General features: G+C 39.3%; 1 protein-coding gene and 1 long non-coding RNA gene across 2 annotated transcripts in view; one reads left to right on the top strand and one right to left on the bottom strand.

Annotated features, from left to right (window-relative positions):
* The first annotated feature begins 9,476 nt into the window (after positions 1-9,476).
* The window catches only part of arhgef40 (Rho guanine nucleotide exchange factor 40), a 49,904-nt gene continuing 37,078 nt past the window's right edge, over positions 9,477-22,302 (top strand). Inside the window, exons 1-2 of the mRNA XM_042511909.2 lie at positions 9,477-9,618; positions 21,272-21,361. Coding sequence (XP_042367843.2) covers positions 9,616-9,618; positions 21,272-21,361 — 93 coding nt within the window. The 5' untranslated portion in view covers positions 9,477-9,615. The remainder of the gene's footprint in view (positions 9,619-21,271; positions 21,362-22,302) is intronic.
* The window catches only part of LOC148185681 (uncharacterized), a 138,496-nt gene continuing 125,786 nt past the window's right edge, over positions 9,593-22,302 (bottom strand). The window contains exon 3 of the long non-coding RNA XR_015775800.1: positions 9,593-10,930. This is a non-coding gene — a long non-coding RNA (uncharacterized LOC148185681). The remainder of the gene's footprint in view (positions 10,931-22,302) is intronic.

Below are 22,302 nucleotides of genomic sequence, written 5' to 3'. Positions count from 1 at the left end.
AAATTAGTTTTCAGCATCAGCACACTGTCATATGTTTACAAGAGGGCAATATACGATCAACAGCCATACATGGAGAATTTTGAGTGTTAACAGACACAGATACAAGCACCATACAAGATCTAAAAGTGTCACAAAAGCAGTAAAAAAAAAAAATCTAACAGTGTAACAGATACAATAATTTGAAAGTAAAGGTGATGAGAAAATTACCAAAGTATTTGTTTAAAAAAAGCTTAAAAAAAATGAGGATGTCCAGATAATTGTATTTGTAATTATAATAATTTTATATTTAAAATTATGTTACAACAAATATTAAATGTAAAATAAATACATATATTTTTACTGTCAGCACTTTTAAATCATTTTCTTATTTGTTTTTTACTTTTATTAATGCTTATTTCAGGTATTCTGTAACTTTTTTTTATTAATCGAGCTATTCTGTGTTTTAAAATAATCTCTCTGTCTCCATAAAATTAAAAAAAAACAGAATAGCAGCTGATTTGAAACAGCAAAGGAAATAGTCAAGGTCACTCTGGGCTCTGTTTTCTAAACAAGCCCTCTAGCTCAGGTGTTGTCCAAACTTTTTTGAGTGGGGGCCAGATTGGATACAATGATAGATTTTTTTTAAAATTATGTTAAAATGAGACAAACAGCTGTTGCGTCTTTCAGTGAAAAATAATTTGCTGTCAACTCAACACTTGTTTACTGTAGGGCTCTGTATTGACATGCATCTGGTGATACAATACATACTAAAACACAAGTCACAATTCAATATTTCGATATATTTTGCAATACTGTAGGTAAGACAATATATTGTTGTATTTAAAGCAAAGCTGTCATAAAGACCACTCCACCATATGCATGTTGTTAGTTTAAATGCAATCAGAACAATAAGATCTTTATTTATCACAGCCTCAGTATCATGCAAGGAATATGTGGCAAGGTTGAAAAAGCAATCATATCACGTAAGACATGTTACAGCACTCTTATTCAACAGTCAGGGTATTCATCTAAATTGCCTTTACAAAAACTCACACTGTATCAAAGCAGATAAAATCGCGATAATCAAGTGTATGGACATTTTCTTGGACCATGTCTGCTACCTGCAGGAAATGTCTATTTTTAGATTTCGTAGATTGATTATTTGTTGTCTCTTGGTGAAAACACATTAGTTGCGCCCGCACAGTTTCTACTTGGTACATGTCTACAAACTGAGTAATAGTCCTGCCATATTTAAGTTAACGCAAAACACGCAAAGTGATCTGGCTTTATATTTTTTAACGACGTGTGGGACCGCATATAGTATATTTCGAACAACACGGGCAGTTAAATCATATTAACCATGCCTGCTTTAGCTCCAGGCATGGTTAATATTGTCTAGTTCGCCTGGTATCAACATAAAGCTAACGGTAGCAAACAAACACGAGCTAACGAAATGTATCATTCATCGTTCATTACATTAACGACATTTAAACTGGCTCAAAACAACGTCGGTAGTTAGTAATGGCGAGCTGGAAAGACGTCAAACTTATACTAAGCTAAAAATTAAAGTAAGTTTAACGTTACACCGATGTCAAGGTTAAACGTTTTAGCTAGCGCTAGCTAACCGGATAGGGTTAGCTAGTAGCTGTTTCGCCGTTTTGATATGCGCGGCTTCGGTACGTTACACAGCTATTTGTCTAAAAGATAAACGCAAACAAACACTTACCATTGTTAAAAATATAGCCGGCACACCTCGGTGACTATCCAGCAGAAAGAATAATAAAACATATTCCGTGTGCTGCGCGGTGCAGACGCTCTCACACAGTTTTGTGATTTGTTTGTTGTTAAGGAAAACAAAGATGGCGGCCGGAAGTGACGTACAGCTATATAATGTTCGACGTTGCGTCACCAAAATTAGTGCACTAGAATAAAAAAAATAAAATAATCTCTAATAGGGCTCTGACAAAAATGTTTTGTTCAGTTTAGGGTTTTTTGTTTTTAAAAACTGAGTGAAATGGCTTAATTTCTTTCAAAAACAGTAAAATGTAATGAGTTAAAAGAAAATTACCTGAAATTTAGAAAAAAAAAAAGAAAGAAAAGGAAAGAAAATTAAAAAGAAAAATTAGCTTTCAAATACCAGTGGTGGAATGCACCTAAGTATATTTACTGAAGTACAATTTTGAGGTGCTATACTTGAGTACTTCCATTGAATGCTACTTTCTATTTTTACTCCACTAAATTTCAGAGGCGAATACTTTTTCTTTTACTCCTCTACATTTGTTTGACAGCTTTAGTTAGTCTGCAGATTCACATTATTCACACAAAATAGAAATCATCTGATCATAGGTGACACAATAGATGCCCTGCAGGATATGAAGTAATTAAACGTAACCCAATCTTTACTGCAAACGTACATATTATTGCATCAACAGTGTAACCAAGTGATATATATAAATCTGAAATGGGCCATTGTAGGTGCAATATGGAAAGGATACCTACAGAGACAGACCTCGTTTTGTTTAACTGTGAACAGCCAAGAAATCATAACCTGGAAGCCATCAGGCTCCATTTAAATAAATAGTAATTTTACTGTGTATACAGTTGCCGTAATTACACATCTAACGGGGAGAATTCAGGGTGTGTTTCAACCAAATCAGAGCTGGTGAATGTTGGAACAGAGGACAGACAAACCAAGCTGGGTTTTGTGAGTTGGCTTTTATTTTCTGTTGACTTTGAATGTTTTATAACCTTGAAATCGTTGTTTATTTCAGTGGATTCTGGTGGGTTTTGTGATCGTGATTTCGGGGGCTGTTTCTGGTTAAACAAACAAGTTTACATTTTCTTTTACTTTTTTTTGTTTTCCGCTGAACAAAATGACAGCGCAATAGCTTGACGAGATGTGGACTGATTCCAGTTGCTCTTTCGCAACAAGGCCAGGTGTTTACTTTTCATTTTAGAACCAAAACTCCCCAGGCAACTTAAGTTTCAAGCCAAGCCTGTTTAAAATATGTATCGGGCATGAATTGGGCCAACTGAAACCAAGCAACATTCTTTTTTGCTCCAGTGCCAAAAGTTATCACTCCCTCCCCTCCTTGACCTCCTCCTCCTCCTTCTCCTCCTTCTGCTACTGTCACTGCCACTGCCAGCGTCCTGCTGGGTGGCAGGAGTGTCACGTGGGTAGGAGAGAGGCTCTGCAGGTCCGATGTGATGTTCTTCTGCAGACGTCACCACTGGGACCTGCTCAGCCTGCGCAGGCAGGGAGAGCAGAGCGAGGTGGAGCAGCTGCTAAGTCGCAGTCCTTTCAACTTCACAGACTATGTCTGGCTGGCACTGCGCAGGTAATTGACACTGACGCTTTAAATTTCTCTGTCTCACTCAAGGACAACATGAAGTAATATGAATTAATTTTCTTTTACATGATGGCCAGCTAATCTGTTAATCATCTGTAATACACTGAAACCTCAAACAACACCACTTATCTTGTGCTGCTTTCAGATGAACTTTCTCAAGCATTTAAACCTTTGAGCCCTGAACAAATTGGTGAAATTTCTTTAAAAAATATGGGGAAAAAGGATATGTGCAACTTAATAAGACACGTTCCACAAATTGTAAGAAATAAGAAGATTTAGGGGATTATTGTGTTTTTTTTAAGATTTATAAGAAGGGGAAAATGTCTAGAGGGAAAAATCACAATTGGAATTATCATAATTTTATATTTTTTCTTCTAATTTTCATGTGATTTTTGCAGCATTACATAGCTCACCCCTCTAAAGCTCATTTTTTTAAAAAAAAGTTTAACCTCCTATAAGGCCCTGGGTTTCTGTGTTCCTGTCTTGTGTACTGGAACAGACTGAGAAAACCCTACCCCGTTCTCTTTTTCATACAGTCCACATTTGAATTTTGCAAATGAAAACCTATTTAAACACAGGTCAATTGAGTCAAATATTGTTTGTGCTTATACTGACTCATGTGCATCGCTACCATGCCAAGACAGTCATGGATGGGTGCTTTTCCAACCGTTCTCACTGAGGCCGCACCCAACCTACTGTAACATTAGAGCTAAAACATTCCATCATGTGATTTGTCCATTGACAGAAGCACGATAAGACAATAACATTCAGTTTTTCAATCATGCAAAAACATTATCTAGTTCTATCTTTTCAAGTGAGAAAACTTGCTGCTTTTATGTCTTTTAAATGAATGAAGTGCCTTCAACCAGCAGTCTTTCTGATGGCCGCAGAAAGAAAAATAAATCCAATTGTATAGAAATCTATGAGAAAAATGCCCCAATTTTTAATTGGCTTATAACCTCAGTGAATATTTTTCTAATAAGTTTATGCTCTCATTTGCTAATTTCAAGACTGTTGGTTGGACAAGTAAAGCATTAGCATCTTGAGCTTTTAGGGCACCTTTTTCCAGGTTTTTGATATTGCAAATATGATTTTTTTTTAACATTGATAAAATAATTGTCAATTGTAGTGCTACACAACATCATGAAGATAAAGCTGGATTTTAAATATTTCTTCTGTAAAACATACATAGCTGCTCTAGAACTTGACATCTGTTTTTGTGACTACAAAGTACAACCAGAAACAGCTGTGTGTACAGAATATCAACAAAACATTTTGTGAAATCTGTTAATTAATCTTTTTGGCAGATGGCCAGCATGGCTGGAGGAGAGCACTTCCTGTGGGAGGACCAGCCTTGTGACGAGCACCTCAACTTCATCTGCCAATCAGGTTGGAGTTATACCTCATAACCTGCACACAAACACTTATTTCACCACAATATCTTAACCTGCTCTGTCTGTCCCGTAGGTGCTGAGAACAGAGACTGTATTTCTACAGCACAGACTAAGCCACAGGTCCTTGGTAAGGGTTAATCATATTCGGGGCAGTCTTAATCCAAACTAGTCATACACAGCAGCCTGCTTTTCAAACTATGATGCTCTACGTAGCTGTAGTAATTATGACGGGAGGAAAGGAGAGAGTAAGGTAACATTGTATAAAGAGCACCAGAATGGAGGAGATCCTGGTGGATGGATCAAACAAACACAGAACTTTGATCAAGGAGACCGCTGTTTGTGTCTTGTGTAAAATCAAAATTCAATTTTGACGAAAGGCTTATACTTCATTTACATACAAAAATAGATAAGTCTGTTTCAAATATTATAACCAGCACTGCTCAGATACTTCAATATATGTCCACCAGAGAGCAGCGGTCTCACGCAAATCTCAACTTGTCCCTCACCTCTGTCTAATTTACACTTAACAGACACTTAATAGCTGTCCTCCAAGATATTCTGTTGTAGCTGTTTGTCCCTGTGCCAAGGTGAAGGTACTTCACTTAGATGCTAGTGGTACTGCTTTTCTCCTGACCGCACGGTTTCCAAAAAAAGGTGCAAAAAGACAGTCAGGCACGTAACGCAACATAACTTACAAAGGTACTTATTTTGACCAAAATCATGGTCTTTTCTTAATTCTAACAAAGTATTTTGGTCCCTGAACCTAACCAGAAGTTTATTTTAAAAAGACATTGTGTGCATGTAAGAAGCAGAAACTGACGCTAGAGGGGTACATAGAGCGCCACAGTTTTAGACACTTACATAGGCCTCTGACCCACCGGCTGTATCTGATGAGTTGGGAGTGACAATGTATTGCAATATTGGAACCTGTATTTATTAAGTTAGAAATAGCAATTTTAATCTTCCCGCCCCCTTTTCAACCACCTGGATGTATTTATTTTCATGCTATTCATATGTGGGATAGAGTAACTGTGATGTTCATGTTTCTACTGTGGTGCACCTCTTGTGGTTTGGGTTAACAATAATGCCACATTGTGGATGCACTGAGCTGAAATCACAGTGCTGAACCACTGATCTAAATGGTAACTTAAATATGGACCCCATTTTCCCATTTTTATGTGTCTAAGATATAGGAAGACCTTGGAGATGTAGAACTAAAGTATCAGTAGCAATTTTCACTACATTTAAAGTAGTTAAATCAGATTTAAAAAAAAAAGAAATTTGACTTTGCTGCATATTTATTCTGTAAATGTCTGATTGACCTTGAGGTAGGAAAGCATTAAATAATAAAATATGCAAGTCCCTTCATAGGAGGTGTGAATAGAGACGAATAACTGAATTGTTGAACCAGACATTTGTCAACCAGTCGTGGCGTAGGGAATGTTGATTCACAGCAGTTCAGGTCATATGAACGCTTTCATCACTCTCTGAACACACTGCAGCAGAACTAACACTAACAATACACCAATAAACATTAAAACGTTGGCCAGGACACATCTCAGGGTGCCTTGCATTAGGTGTGGCACAATCCTGTGGCTTTTAAGGGAGTGTAAGTAAAGAGCGTAATCACAACAGCATCGAGGAGTGTGTAAATAAACTAAGCTGCAGCTCGGACGAACACACCCAGAAGCAGGGGGAATTACCCGGTTCTTCTTGTCCTTCTTGCCACGTTTCTTGGCCAGGTGTGTACGTGTTGAGTCGTTACTTTTTCCCAGCACATAAACAAGTCAGCTTTGATCAAATGCTTTCGAAAAGCCAATATGTCATAGAAACAATTAGGAAAAAGAAAATGTCATAAAGATCCCACACACAGTAAGAAATAGTTTCACCCCCGTTGAACTTTTTAAAAAAAACAACAAAAAAAAAACTACAAATGTTTATTTATTTTATATCTAAAATATAAAATAAAGAGGTGAGTATTTGCCCTTTGGTGAAGAACATGCAGAAGTCTGCTTATAGGTCTTTTTACAGTCAAAATGTCTGATGCAAGAAATGCTTATAGGGTAATCTAAGTTCCTTTCTCTCCTCTACTTGTCCATTATTTCAGTATCACACAATAAACACAAGGAGGCGACATTGTTCTATTAAAAACTAACTCTAGTCCTTCATTTACAGCAGTCTAAACAGAAACCATAGAGGTTAAATCTAGTAGCAACCATGTTTCACAATTATTGGGCAAAAAGGTAATAAAAGAGAAAAAGTGAGCAATGGCAAATTAAACCTGAAATGTGACTTCATGTCATTATATATACGAGCACATATTAAGTCCCCATCACCGTGATATAAACAGTTTTCCACTCCAAGTCTACCGTATGGCATTAGCACATGGTTCATCCCGGCCAACATTTGTATGTGGGGTAGTAAATGGGCTGAAGAATGGGCTCTATGTAGCAGGGATACTCAACTTGCATTGCTAGGAGGGCCACTTTTGCAAAATGACAGGGGCCACTCAGCAGCCCTTCACACGTACGTGGGAGCGTCTCTATGATTTGAGGACATTTGGGGCTCAGCCTGGACGTCTGTCAGGGGATCCAGGGGATCCTGCGCTGGCACTTATTTGATAAACAACTTCTATTTTGATATTCTCGACACACTCTGGCACCTTGAGCTGCTTACACACTGATGCGCAATGACTCACAGCTTCCAGTCATTTCAGTGATGGGTAGGTGGCAGAGGGGAAGCTTTTGGTGTACCACGCAGAGTTTAACATGTCAAACGTCTTGCGGTAGCTTTAGATGATTAAATAGAAGGGGGCGGGCATTATGGAAGCAGACAGACGAGATGGAGTTGCTGATCATGTTGGTGTTTGTATACCTGGAGCTATACAATACAGTTCTAGTAACTTATAAAGAAAACCAGAGGAAAAACTGGGCCTGTGATGACATTTCCACCAAACTTCAGAAGGTAAATTGTCCAAAGATGTAGAAAACTTTGGTTATTTCAGTGATTTCCGTTGTCTTGCTGTGGTATGCCATTATTTGCACTGCAGATAGCAGCGCTCACTGGACTGTAGCAGCAGCTGGGGAACGCTCTTGCGGGTAGTCACCACGTGGTGGTGCAAAGGCAGTTTAATATATATTAAAATTACAAAAAAAATCAATTTATTTCTCCTGTGAATTGGAAAAGGTTTGGGGAGGCCACCTAGCACCTTAATGGGGGCCAGATTTGGTGAACGGCTGTAAGATGAGTACCACTGCTAAATAGGATTGTCCATAATGGCCCTATGCCAAATGCCCACATGCAGGGTTAACCAAAGTGGGCCTTAAATGAGATGCCCGTTTTGGTCTCATACCTACTTGATACCCAAGTGGCCCAAGAATAATCCATGTGGGGCCCACATCAGTAAAACCAATTGGCATGGGGCCATTATGGAACCTGTGGGCGATGCCATATAGGGCCCATTTCCTACCCACATGGCCCCACATACAAATGTCTGCTCCACAGATAACAGTGTGAAGTCAAATTTAAAAACACAGAGGAGTCCTTTAATGACAAAATAAGAGCTGTTACGCTCAGTAGATGGATAGCACCTCCAGCTAAGCAATGGCATTGTTTTAATGGACTCCATAACCTGCGACAGGTTTACTGGATGATTCACACAAAATTTACGATATGAACACTTTTTATCCCATAAATACTGGACTGTATTTCCTGTTTTAAATCAGACTTTTGGAGATTGAACTGGAAGGACACTTAAATTTATGAACCCATCAAACCTAACAGACAAATTTTTGGCAAATACCTTTAAAGAGGTTTTCCTCATGACCAGTTTTCTTTGTCATGGTGAGCACTACAAAGGAAGTGAAAATAGAGGTTTCATTTCTTCTGTGACTCTGGGGAGAGCTGTCTGAAAGTCTCACAAAAGAGCCCCTGATGAGGTCCTCATTTTTATTTATTTATTTTATTTAAATAAATGCATATTATAAAAAGTATTCATGATATTTGTAAATTAAAAAAATATTCTGGTGTTGTAAAAATGGCATTGTATTTGGTGAGGAGGGCATTATGACGTGTTCAGAAACTCAAAGTTTACCTTTGGATATTTATGAATGCAATCTGGCGTGTGCATCAATTAAAAAAAAAATCAGAAAACATGCCTGGCATGGGGACAGGGTGTATACAAAAGCATAAAAATAGAGCTTGTTCATCAAAAAGTAGGATCCTCTGGACCTCCCTACAGAGGTCTGTGCCAAGCCCCCATGTCTTCAAATCCTAGAAACGCCCCTGTTTGCCTTTCTGAGACTTTTTTGGAAATATACAGAACGCGTGCAGACGCAGACCCTTTTTGGCATCTTTTATTTGATGCATTTTATCAAATTAAGCTAAATCACATGCAGACCTAATTGCCTTCCAAAAAAAAAAGCGTGCCATTTCACACAATAAAACATCAGAGGTTTATTTTTTTGCAATTACGCCTGGGTGGGGTAACAGCTTTTCATTGTCTATTCATTTAAGTTACTCTGGGGGCTAAATGGAAAGTTTGAGTGCAGAGAGGGACTGTAGTGCTCTTGTTAGGTGAGAGGAGGGGAGGAGGTGAGGGGAGGAGGTGAGGGAGGAGGTGGGGGAGTGAGTGGGACTGCCCGGCAGACAGAGAAGGGGAGGAAAAAAATGTAGCTTGGACATTCCCAGGCTGGGAAACATAACGGAGTTCGAGAGGGGAAGAGAGGAGGACTGTTTTCACGCGCTGAAATCTTACATAAAGAAAAGGGGGAAAGTCGCTTTAAGGAGCTAATGGAGGCTGTTTGATAAGAAGAGGAGAAAGTTTTTGCGGAGAATGCTTAGAGGAAGCAGGAAAGGAGCTGAGGACTATGTAGGAATTCCTGACTGAAGTCATGGTAAGTCCCCCTTTTTTCATGGAGAAGTTTTGCTGAAAAATGCTGAAATTTATCTCGCTTTACTACAAGGAAGTTTTCCGAAACATTATCAAACTCCTTCAGTGACTCAAAGTGCTCATGTACTCAACTTAATTTACATTTTGAAAATAATCCAGTAATGCTGATATCACAGTGTTTTCTGTTTTTGACGCATGGCAACATGACTTTTTAGGTTTTGTCTGCCTTGAATTGACTTTAAACGTACTTTTCAAAGACTTGCATGTGCTTGACACAGATGTTGCAAACACGCAGATGTTCCACATGTGCCTAAAACTCAAAACAGCACCGCTTTTTGATATGCTTTATTTAACCCTTTGATACCTGAGCAAATTGGCTTGATTTCCTTCAAAAACACAGTAAGATAGTGAAGAGCAACTTGACAAGGAATGGCCCAAAAAATAGTAAAAAGTGACAACAAAATCATGTAAAAAAAAAAGAAAAAAAAAAAGAAAAAAAGAAAATGAAATAATAGATTTTTATTTTAGATTCTATTTTTCCTGTAATTTTGAATATATTTCCTTTGACATTTTCCCTTGTTTAAGCTAATTTTGAGATTGTCATCTTTAACTTTTTTTTAAATTGCAGTTTGCAGGACATTTCTTGCCATGTGTTTTTTTTTTTCCCTGTGTTTTTGAAAGACTTCAAACCAACTTTCTGGGGTTTTTAGAGGTTTAAATGCAAGTGAAAGACATCTGTATGCAGCACAAGAAAACTGATGTTGATCCAGATGTTAAAGGGTTAATCATTCCCCTAAAAGCATGCTTTTAGTTTTGGAAGAAGTTTAAGTCAGCACTTCTAACTCCTAGCATGCAAAGTTGACGATTCCCAAATGGCAGCAAATCATATTGACACGATTTCAGCGGTGTGACGTCGGTGATGATTTTTGTGGTTGCCCTGCAGAGGCAATCAAGGACTCTCTGTTGCGTCTCCAGGGATTTTGTTTACCATCCCCACCCACTCCTGGTCTGATCAGTGACACACAGAGGCAGGGAGACACAGAGAGATGAGTCAGGCAGACACATGCACACATATGAGCAGATAAATTGAATTAAGAGAGAAAAGAGATTAACAAAGATTTGGATCATGTTCCCGCTTCTGTGCATTGAGAAGGGTGGAGCAGTTTGGCAGGGAGAGGAAGAGAAAAAGCAGAGAGAGAGAGAAGCTGGAGTGGGAAAGAGTGGAATAAAAGAGGAGGGTAGGGTTACTTTTTATTTTAGGAGACTTGGACGCCAGTGACGGTGGTTTCGGTGATGCCGCATTTTCCACATTGGACCTGAGAAAAGGGGAAAGAGAAAAAAAAGAGGGAGAAAGGGGGAACAAGGGATGGCATGGACTTTAGAGGAGGAAGAACACGTGCAGTACAGTTTCATCTTCCTCTTTAACCCTTTGAAACCAGGATCTACATTAGTTTTCATGTGCTGCATTCAGGCACCTTTCATGAGTGTTTAACCATAAGAAACCAAACTGGTTTGATTTACTTTGAAGAAAGAGGTAATGATTTGGCAAGAAATGTCCCAAAAATGGCAAAAAAAACAAAACAAAAAAAAAACAAACAAAAAAAAACACAAACTAACTAAAAAGGAAATGATCTGAAAATTAACCTGAGGGAGTTATTAGATATAGGAAAATGTCCCAAAAATATATTTAAAATTCTCTTAATTATTTAATACATTCAAAATTGTTACAGAAAAAAAGAAAAATATTTATTTAAGCACTTTTTAGTACTTTATTCTGTGTGCTGCTGTCTTTGCCAGGACTTCCTTGGAAAAGAGATCTCAATGGGACTAATCCTGTTTAAATAAATGGAATAAATAAAATTTGAGGTAATTTTCATTTTTGTCCCTTTTAAATAACTTTACGATTTATTTATTTTTTTAGTTTGTTGTTGTACTGTTTTTCCAGGAAATATTCTTGCAACTTTTTTTTTCTTTTTTCGGAAAGAAATTAAGCCAGTTTAAGTAAAAGGGCAAAAAAAGGGCAAAATAAAAAAAATGTTAAGAAAACTATATTTCTAACTCTATTATTACTACTATCTTTTTTATGTGACAGAAAGGAATGTATACATGTGATTTTTCTTCAAATTTCAGCACTTTTGGGTAATTTTCTTGTTTTTTTTTATGATTTTCATTTTTCTTTTTTTCTAGTTTCAAAGGGTGAAGCAGTTGGGAAGGTTAAAAGTGGAAAACAGTAACAGATGTACACACAGCGAAGTAGAGAAAAAAAAAACATTTCCTGTAACTCAAAATAGTGACACAAGTCCTGTATGTGCCAAAAAACAACCCTCCAAACAACATGTGTCCAAAAAGCAAACATTTAAGACACAAGAAAAGTGTGCATTTGCACTAAACAGGGCTGCTAACACATGCACATATGTGTTAAGGTGCATAATACACAATGACACACACAGCAAACTTTGCCAAGAATATGTGGCAGAGGGTATTTCCATTCCCTCCGTCTGATTTTGAAACGCTGATGGGATGAACCAGACAGTCCAGTCTCAAGGCCAGAGGGGAAAAAGTCTGATGAAAGTTATTGCAATCGATTCTCTGTGTTTGTTTTAACCTGCTTGGAGTACCAGGCGGGTGGAGATAACAGCAGCAGAACAATCCAGACAGGGTCAGCGTTGTTGTCAATCACGGGGATCTTTCTTGAACCACGTTTCCTGTGATTGTCAAGACTGTCTGACATAAACAGTGCCTGCAGCCCGAGGATGGATACTTTTCAACGCAGCCGTATCAAATGCATCTTTATTGGGCATCTATAGAACTTGCTTGTTTTAAATTTAAATGACTTTCGTCTTCTTTTGTGCTGTAATTTAGGATATAGCCTATTCAAGCATAAATGGAGGAAGTGTCTAGCCCCTTTGACTCTGCCACTTCAAGAATTTAACACCGTTATTCCACCTCGGCATAGAGTTGTCTCGCCTTTAAGAAGGCAGTGAAGGTAGTAACAGCGCCGAAATTATGTGTGTATAAACAGGACAACTAAATGGTAAATGGACTGTACTTGAATAGCGCTTTCACCCATTCACACACCGGCGGCTGAGACTACCGTACAAGGTGACACCTGCTACTCAGTAACCATTCATACGCACTCACACTCCTATGACGAAGCATCGGGAGCTATTTGGGGTTCAGTTTCTTGCCCAAGGATACTTCGACATGTTGACTGGAGGAACCAGGGACCAAACCACTGACCTTCCCATTAAAGGATGACTCACACTATTTCTGAGCCACAACCGCCCAACTAGCAGGATGGGATCATGAGCGGCAAGGTTGTGTCATTTTGATGACGTCTTGTGCATGCCACCTATCGCTGTTATTGAGAAACCTAAAAACGCTAGCTAGAATACTTAAAGGAAGTGGGGTGTATTAGGGGAACATGAATAATTTCTCTGTGCTCATGAAAAACACAATATCCCAAAAACGATCATAACCAGGATAAGCATCTTAAACGGGTAACTCGCGTCCATATGATCGCACTCTGCGTTGATCTGATGAGGCAGCTAAGCTAACAAGCTAACATCCTGCTCAGCCTTGCAAAGCCTAAATTAGGTTGCCTGAGGAAATGTCCCACACTAAGGAAACCAACAACACCAATAAAAGTGACAAAATACCGTGCTCATTTGTCACAGACAATAAATAGACAATGAAGTGTGAAATCTCATCTGCTGTGAAACCTTCGGATTGGATTCAGCAACACACTGTAGCACTTAAGGAGCCTAAAACAAACTGTAAAGAAGCTGTTTGACCTGCTGTAGGTCAGGTTAGATTAGACAGGAAGATTTAGGACAGGAAATCACTCTCAGGCCTCTTTCTTCCTCCTCATCCCCTTTTCCCTTTGTCTGCTCTGCCTGTTTCCTTGTCTCCTCTTTGTCTTTCTCTCTGTTGGCAGCTTTCTCTTTTTTGCTCCTAATCATGCCTTCTTCTCTGAGCTCCTTTCTGCAGCTTTCCCTCTCCGTTCGTTCATGTACTGTATGGGTCTACATCTGGTTTCTATCATGGTCGCCGCTGCTCTTGTTTCCCATCGATCTCTCCCACCGGTCTGCCTCCTCCTCCTTTTCTTTTCTCTTTTCCTTTTTTCTGTCTGAACCCTCGGTCTCTGTAGGCATGTCTGGTTTTCTCAGTGTCTCTCTGTCACTCTGTCTCTTTTTCAGTCTGTTTTTGTATTCACTCACACTTCAATAAGCTGAATAAGCTGATCTGACATAAAGGCCAAATCAAGGGATATATATATATATATATATATATATATATATATATATATATATATATATATATATATATATATATATATATATATATATGTAATCCAGAACCACGTGAGTTCCACTTTGCTGCTTTACCGGTATCCTCTGAATTTTTAATTTCTCTTTTTTTCTAGATATCTTCTTCTCTTTTTCTGGTTTTCTGTCTGTGCCAGGCGTCTGTGTGGAAGACCACTTCCGTTTTAGTCCGGTAACGAGAGAAAGACAGGAAGTGTGACGCAAGAATGACATAGCCTGATTCTGTGCTGTGTCCACATTTGACACAAACAGGAGGATACACACTCATGCATCCTGATTGTCCGCACTCTCAAGTGTATGTATGAGTATGAACACACACACTTTTCTTGCTATTTTTTCCAGTTTTTCCAGTAAGATGCCAACGTCCAGATTGTAATCAGTAGTTTTGGAGACAGGACATTTGTCTTTGCAGTTACAACCCATGATGTAATTATACGTCAACAGAAAAGTCAGGAGGTGAAATTTGTGATAAGCCAGATACACAAACTGCATATTTGTAGGCAAAAACATCAAGAAACAACAGCAAAAAACTGAAGGCCCACCTCTACCTCTTTCTAAAGGTTTAAAAAAGACGGCGTTTGCTCCATTGTCATGGCAACAGCACAGCGGTAATCATGTGATCTTAGTATGGTACTTTGGTCATGTAATAACTTTTTGGAATTTCCCTCAACATGAATTTTTCTATAAATATCATCCTGCCAGTATACCGTGCAAGCCATGTATTTCCAAAACACCAACATGTCCTAAGTCCAGAAAAACTCTAAGCTTCATGATGATGCATTTTTAGCTACTAGCAAAGGAGATTTAACGTGTTTTTTCTAGCCTTAAATATAGGAAAATTTGTTTAACACAAAAAGGAGAACTTCCATTTTTCTGCTGCAACACTAAATATCACCAGATTTGGAGATAAATTTCTTTCCTGTAGACAGTCTTCCCTCCATCAATACATAATGGTTAAAGTATTTGGCCCAGATTGATCGTTATCGGCCAATAAGGAGGAAAGATATGTAATACGGAGATTGGGACTGAAGCACTATTGAAGAGATGAAACCGTTTTAGAACTTTGAGGGAAAAGTTGCAGCAGAATGAAATATTTTTAGAAGAAATTTGCAATGTTTTACTTGACTCTGCATGTCGGTTCAGATGTAATACTTTGAGTGTTTAACTTTCAATTTTGCATCAACAAAACCCAACAGTTTGACTCCAAACAGTACTCCTCCAAACTTTCTTCAAGAATGACAATGTGTGTTTGGAAACACATGCACTAAGAACAAGTCTATGAACTTGCTAAACAAACCAGAATACTCATGCGCTGTCCTGATGAGAGCTAGTCTCAGCATGTCTTAAATGAACTGTCATGCTTCTTGTTAAGCTCTTGACTCTGATCTGTTCTTCATTATCTTTCTAGTTTGGTTTCATGTGGTGATAATGTGCGTACAGAAAGTTCTCCAAAGGACATTGGAGACTGTGCTGGAAAATCTTATGAACAGAAAACTTCTACTCCACATTACTTTGTGCAGATTTGTCCATAGTGACTTACTGTAAGTAAGACACCTGAGTGCATTAGCGTCAAGTATCTGATTGAAGAGTAACTGAATTACACCTATAGTCCCTCAAAGAAGAGGCACCTAGTTTTTACGTGAGAGGCTCCTGCTGTCTCGCAGTCCGAAAGGAAATCTAATTTACAAATTTCATCAGGGCTGCTTTGTTTCATGTGCACGTATGGGCCCCTGGTCCAAATGAAGAGTGACTAATTGCATTAGATGCACTGGTGCTGCAAGCTGCAGGTAGACAGGAGTGAAGCATGAATCAAACCTTTTAGACAAAACACACGACAGAGCTTAAAACATTACCTCGACTTTACTGGAAAATAAGTACTGTTCTGATTTTGACGTCAATTTTGTGGTTTGGAGGGAAGCATTTCTGTTTCCTCCCTCTATTAGACATCTTTCCTTGTGTATTTGTGTGATTGTACATTCAGACTGAAATTCCATTCTTTGGATTTCAGCTGTGGAGTATCCTGTTGAAAGCTGTGTGCACAGCACTGGCATGCAAACACAGTGTGAATGCTGAGGAAATAAAATGCTGGAAACAATGCTGGTGGCACACAATAGTACATCACACATCCAAACTAAATATTGTTGCAGCTCATCACTAAATAAGCTACATGGATTTCTATCAGCTAGTCTCAATATAATCCAAAATGTTAAGTAATATGATGCTAATAAGTAAAAATAATGGTTTTAGGATAGCTCTCCAAACCTGAGTGGCCTATTTGTACCAACACTTAAGTAATGAATGAGCGCTGCATTGAATTCTCTGGCATGAGCTGCATATTTGATCCCGAGGGGCTGCACTGAGCCAGTTGGGCTCAGATTGCAGAGTTGTTCCCATTCAACTTGTGAGACAGTGTTGAAAGTACCGCAGAATTGCACACAATTGTATTGGCATTCACAGGCAGTCTGATTCTACATAAAGAGCTGGGCCTTTGAGAAAACACACCAAAAGACATTAAAGAGTGTCCACTGTCATGTGCGAGTTTTAGCTTTAATATAGTGTTGTGCTGAATTAACTCGAGTCTGGTGGGATGCTTTAAAGGGGTTTTAGTCAAAGAGGAAGTTCCTGCTGGCTTGCCTTGCAATCCCCCTAAACCTCCTGCCGTGCTTTTACTAGACTCAATATGTTCTGTCAGTGAGCCAGAAGGCTGATTAAACCTCTTTTACAACCACTACACCTACTCCTTCATGCCCGCTGACAGACTGCAGTTTACCATAGCCTACACACTGAGACACCTCTTCTGTCTGCATGATGTAATCATCTTAACACATACCACTTCTCCAAAGTTAGCACATGCACATGGGGTTTTTCAAACACAAGCATAGCCGTTAAATATAGGTGACAGGCTGCATTCCCACTGCTTGTGAACACACCGCTGCTGCACACAAGTCTGCCTTTCTGTCAGCTTGTGTGTGTGCGGTAAACACGCAACAGAGGTCTATGAAAACTTTTCAGTGGTTTCTTTTTATATCTCTCGCTTATTTGATCTCCTTTTCAAATTTGGTGGAGATGAACTTGGAATAATGTTTGAGCTCTGCTTGGGAGGAGACGGACAGCAATTAGTGGTGGCACGTCATTGCATCTCGCCAGTTAAGGAGCTGAAATCACCGTGTTCACTCGGTTGTTGTGTCCCCATCAATGCCAGTCAGAGGCAGAGGCAATAAAAACACGTGTCTACTGCAGAGTCATTTCACCCGAGTTTGAATGTCGATTGTACGCATTCTCATTGCATTAAAAAGCCAGATGTATATATTTAATGCTAGTTTTGTTTTTAAATTTCTTGCTAAAGTTGTGTTTTTGAAAATGGGAGATTACCTGTCAATGTTGTGATAAAAATCAAACTTGTTTCAAATGTGGAAAAGTGCTTTTTTTCCTACCTTGTTATTTCGTACTGACTCCTAAAAAGGTTAATTACTTGGAAACTCGTGTGACATGCCAAACATCTGGCAAAGTTTTCACTCGTTTTATGATAAATAAGATGATTTGGACACTTACAATTACGGCCTTTTAATATGAGCATTTTATGTTTGGCTTCCAAAAAAGTCCTCTTGGTGATTCAGTGGTTTTGTTTACTAAAACGCCAGCAAACTGACATGACCCTTAGAGCTGCTCTTTCTCTGGAAATCTGTGTTCAGCAACATTTATGTAAGTTCTGTCATTTGTTTTTTTTCCTACGTTGCCTTATATGCACCCGTCCAAAATTCCCAGTTACTATGGAAAAATAAAGCTGCATGAATTTGAGCCCGGCGGTGCCACTCTGCTGTTGGGGCTGAAGTCACAGTTGAAAAATTTGCTCTGCCGCCAAGAGAGTGGATAGGAAACAGAACCTAACATCGTCTGTGAGTGACCCTGAGCAACCTCTGCAGAGCAGGTCTCCACCAGAGTTACACTGTAGATCTGATGTGGCTTTTTCAAGTGTCTTGCTCTGCTAATAAGTCTCAGACTTTCTCCTCCTTAGTTTTTAGTCCCCCAGTGACTCTGTTTTCTGTTCCACCCTACGACCACTTAATCTCATCTGTGCTTGAATTTCCATTTTTCTCCATCTCTTTCCCAGACTTTGCTCAAAACACAATTACAAATAAGTCTTGACATTTGACACAACCATAAAACTAGCTTTGTGCCAAAACAATGTGGGTAGTATGTGTCAAAGAACTGTGGTAACTGTCCTCCATCTAACCAGGGACTACATTTCCCTTCTCCCCAACAGTTGCTGGCTCTCAAGCTGTTGCTGGAAGTACAGGGTGTACATATTGCCCGCCACCATGGACACAAAGAGGATAGAAGTGCATCAAGAGAATTTAAATAAAGAGGCTTTATTGGCATGACCATATTAAAACAGTATTGCCAGAGCACATTGTACAAGGTGGTTTTAACAGGAAAAGTACAGTTTTTAAAATGCACACAATAAAAAAATGTTAACATCAAAAACAACAGCAATGTCAACATTAACGAATGCAAGCTAAACATACTGGTGGATATCAGCAATGTTACAAATATACTACTAACAATAATAGCAGTAATTAACCTTGTGTGTGTGAGAAAATGTTTTTAGAGAGACATTTATGACTGTGTTTCGCTGTAACAGTGAGAGTTTGTGAACAGAAAGTGGAGGCCATACTGCTTCCTGCACAGTGGAGGCCAAAAAAACTGAGATCAAACGGTAAAATGAAGAAGCACTGAGCAAATATAAACCAAGATTCTGTTATTGTGCTGCCTACTTCTTGTCTCAAATGTTTTCAAAAATAATTCGATTATTATATTAGATTGTTTGTTACCAGTCGGCTGCCTTTATCTCACACGAACAAGTTTGCATTACGTCATCCACCAGCAGAAGCGTTCAGCCTTCTCTTTTCTATATGGCACACTTTTCCTAACGACAAAAGCCACCTTTCAGATTGGCATGATTCGCCGACCCGAAAGAACTGTTGTCAGATTTATTATACACAGGCAGACGGCCGGACAGCATGAGACGTGGACTGTTGATGTCAGTTGACAATGTGGCCAGATAGAACCTGTCATGTCTATGGCTGCAGCTATCGAATATTTTAGTAATCGAGTATTCTACTGAAAATTTCATCGATTAATCGAGTAATCGGATAAAACATATTTTTGTTTAGTTAAAGAGCAATTATAAATATACATGAGACAGTAAGACATTTCACCTAATAATGAACCATTGGTTTCCTTTTTAAATACCCAGTTAGCTTTATTATGTTTTTATTTTTCACCCTCATCACTCTACAGCGCTGTGTTTTTACAGATTAAATAAAGCCTGTATGAAAGGCACGTTAGCCACGCATCGACAGTAGTCATAATTAATAGAAACCTAGCCCTCCGCAGGGCTAACGTTATGTTAGCAAGGTACACTAACGTTAATCTCATTAATTAGCACTACGTTAACTTAATTTTGCCTTGTCTCGGGTGACGGTCCTCCGCTCTCGGAGTAAACAGGGGGCCTTCGGTGGAGATGCTGCAGCATTGAAGACGTACTGTTGTGGTATGCAAGCGCTGTCTTACAGTGAATACACGCAGCAGTGTTCGCCTTGGTGTCCAGCTTGAAATGCTCCCACACTTTTGACATTTTCTGCCTTTTCTTTGTGCCTTTCTCTTCGCTTTCGTCGCCTTCTTTGTCGTTACCTCTACATCCATGGTTAAAACCAAACATATCCGCCGCCTCTTTCTTCTTCCTTTACGTGCGTGACGTCAGCGCGTTGTGCCGCATTAAAAGTAGTCCGGGCGAAATACCATGCTTTGAGCTGGCAAAATTAAATGATTCCTCGAGGCAGAGAAAATTCCTCAATCATTTTTGTAATCGAGTTACTCGAATTATTCAAGGAATTGTTTCAGCCCTAGTCATGTCCACATGAATCGCTGCTGGACAGCGTCAGGTTGAGACGCTGCCGGTAACGATGTGGGGTGGGGTGGGGTTGGGTGGTGGATGGGTCCAACAAACAACGGACTTTCATGCAGCAGTCTGGTGTTCGCTTCCCATGTGAATGTGATGTTTTTTAACCGTCCGTCCCATCATGTGCGTTTGTTGACGACCCAGCATTTGTTGCCTAAACAAAACCACGTACAGTGTAATCCCACCATGTGCTTGAGTTGACGTCACAGTAGCGGTGTTCTGGAATATAAACAGCAGACACAGAGGGATATCTGTAATATGTGGACATGGATGTCCATTGCAAAGTGGCAATTTGTGATGACTGAGAATGCGTTGGAATGCCACAGTCCATTTTCTCTGTTTTCTCTGGTCATTTAGCACCAATTTCAAAAGTATTTGCGTCTGTCTACTGCATTGACAGCCGAGTTTTATGTGAGGACCCTCTTGATATTTGTGAAATACTTCTTTAAAAATTGAATTTGTCAAGTTTATTTTGCTAGGACATTTTAGGCAAAGTTGCGTAAGTTGGAAAACAGTACTTTCTTGCTGGTAAAACTCATTCTCTCCTCCTCTGTGGCTAACCCCAAACCCTCTGTGTACACTAAAACATCCCCAAAAAATAATTTCAAAACGGCTGAACCTAGGTCTTCTTCCATAAACCCCCGCACCACCAACAACTCATTCCCTCCTGGCCCCCCTTTCGCTATAGCCGCTCTTTTCTTTTTCCGTACACTCTGTTCTCCCATTCTGGGTTTTCTCTTCTGGCTTTCCATCCATCCCCTCGGCCGTTGTAGTCATTCAGGACAATATGCCGTCTGTTGAAGAGAATCCCAATGTAATTGTTGTCAGATGACATTCGGAGAGTCGGATAGAGGTGAAACAAAGAAAGTTGGACTTAGGAGATGAGAAAAAAAGGGCAACGAATTGAGGAAGAGAAGCAGATGGGAGGTTTAGGAGGAAATGTGAAGGGAGGGAGGGAGAAAGAGAGAAGTTGGAAAAGAGAGAGAAAAAAGTTGCCATGCCAACGGGCCTTGTAGAAAAATAAACACTGCATGTGTTGCGTGCTCTGCTCCGTCACCCTCCACCTCACAGGCCAGCCCTGTGTTATGATGTGTGTGTGCATGCAGCTGTGCACGCATGTGTGAAGGGAGTTAACATGTTGCAGTGGGCTCTTTTGTTCTGGGGGTGCTCGCATTCACTGGCCCTCGGAGGAAATGTTCCCAGACCATACAACAGGAAGCTGAAAATCGAATATGTGTGTATATTTGTCTGTGTGTGTGTCAGCAAAAAGCGAGACAACCCGGCTGTTGAACACAAACACAGACATTAGAGTTGATTTAACATCCGGTTATGGATTAACCCTTTCATGCCACCTTTGTCTCCCTCAGGGTTCGGAGGCAATGGAGGATTGTGTGCAGGGGGCGCTCTCGTCGCTTTATCCTCCTTTTGAGAGCACGGCGCCACCCCTCCTCTCCCAGGTACGTCCCACAATGATGCACACACACACCTCATATCCAGTCTCGCACATTTACAGTAATAAACAGGGGAATATAAATAATGCAGATTCAATTAAATGATATGGGGATGTTGGGAGCATGTGGGGAAGGCGATGCTATGTGCAGATAACGTTACTTTCCCGAGATATAAACTGCTGCTGGAAGCCAACACAAACAAAAAGCAAGATGGTCAATTAAAGCCAAGCCCTCTTCCTCCAACCAGGAGCTTCACATGACTTGTTTCACCAAAAACCAAACACTATTACGTAACATTTACAGGGCAGTTAGCCAAAGGACTGTCATGATAACTTTTGTTAGCTGATAAATCATTACAGATATAATTGCAATAAATGACATTATTGTAATTTTAAGATGATTTAATGCCACTGATGATGATGAAAAAAGCTAAGGAAATGTCAATAGATCTATATATTTATAATTATCATAATTATCTATGTTTATGTTGTAGAATTTTTATAATTTTTAAATGTTTTTTTCTAGGTCATTTCTTTTTTTCCCTACTTTTTAAACTTTCCCATTTATTTATTTAGTTTACTAAGTTCTTTCTAATTTATTGATCATTTATTTTAAGTTGCTCATTGCTTTTGTCCCATGTTTTTTAAAAGAAATCAAGCTAGTGTGCTCAGGTTTAAAGGGGTTAAAATAGCCATAATGTACCTTACCAGATTTGATTATTTCTCCTCTTTTATTTGAAATGTTAACACTTGGGTCAAAAACAAAAGATTTAAACGGGTACCGGTTCTCCTTTTTTATCATTCTGTTCCCCCTCTCTAAATTCAGACATTTTTGCGGGTCCATGAACGCAGCACAGACAGAACTCTTGAGTTTTTTCCCCTCAATAGCAGTTTGAGGAGTTTTAGTTTCAGGCAGGGTGGAGAATTGATCTGTTGATCCTGTCAGAG

The sequence above is a fragment of the Plectropomus leopardus genome, chromosome 23 (assembly GCF_026936395.1).
Source record: "Plectropomus leopardus strain MGB_pleo_1.0 chromosome 23, ASM2693639v1, whole genome shotgun sequence".
NCBI classification, from domain to species: domain Eukaryota; kingdom Metazoa; phylum Chordata; class Actinopteri; order Perciformes; family Serranidae; genus Plectropomus; species Plectropomus leopardus.
The sequence above is the reverse complement of the archived record's forward strand: the minus strand, read 5'-3'. Positions and strand labels throughout refer to the sequence as shown.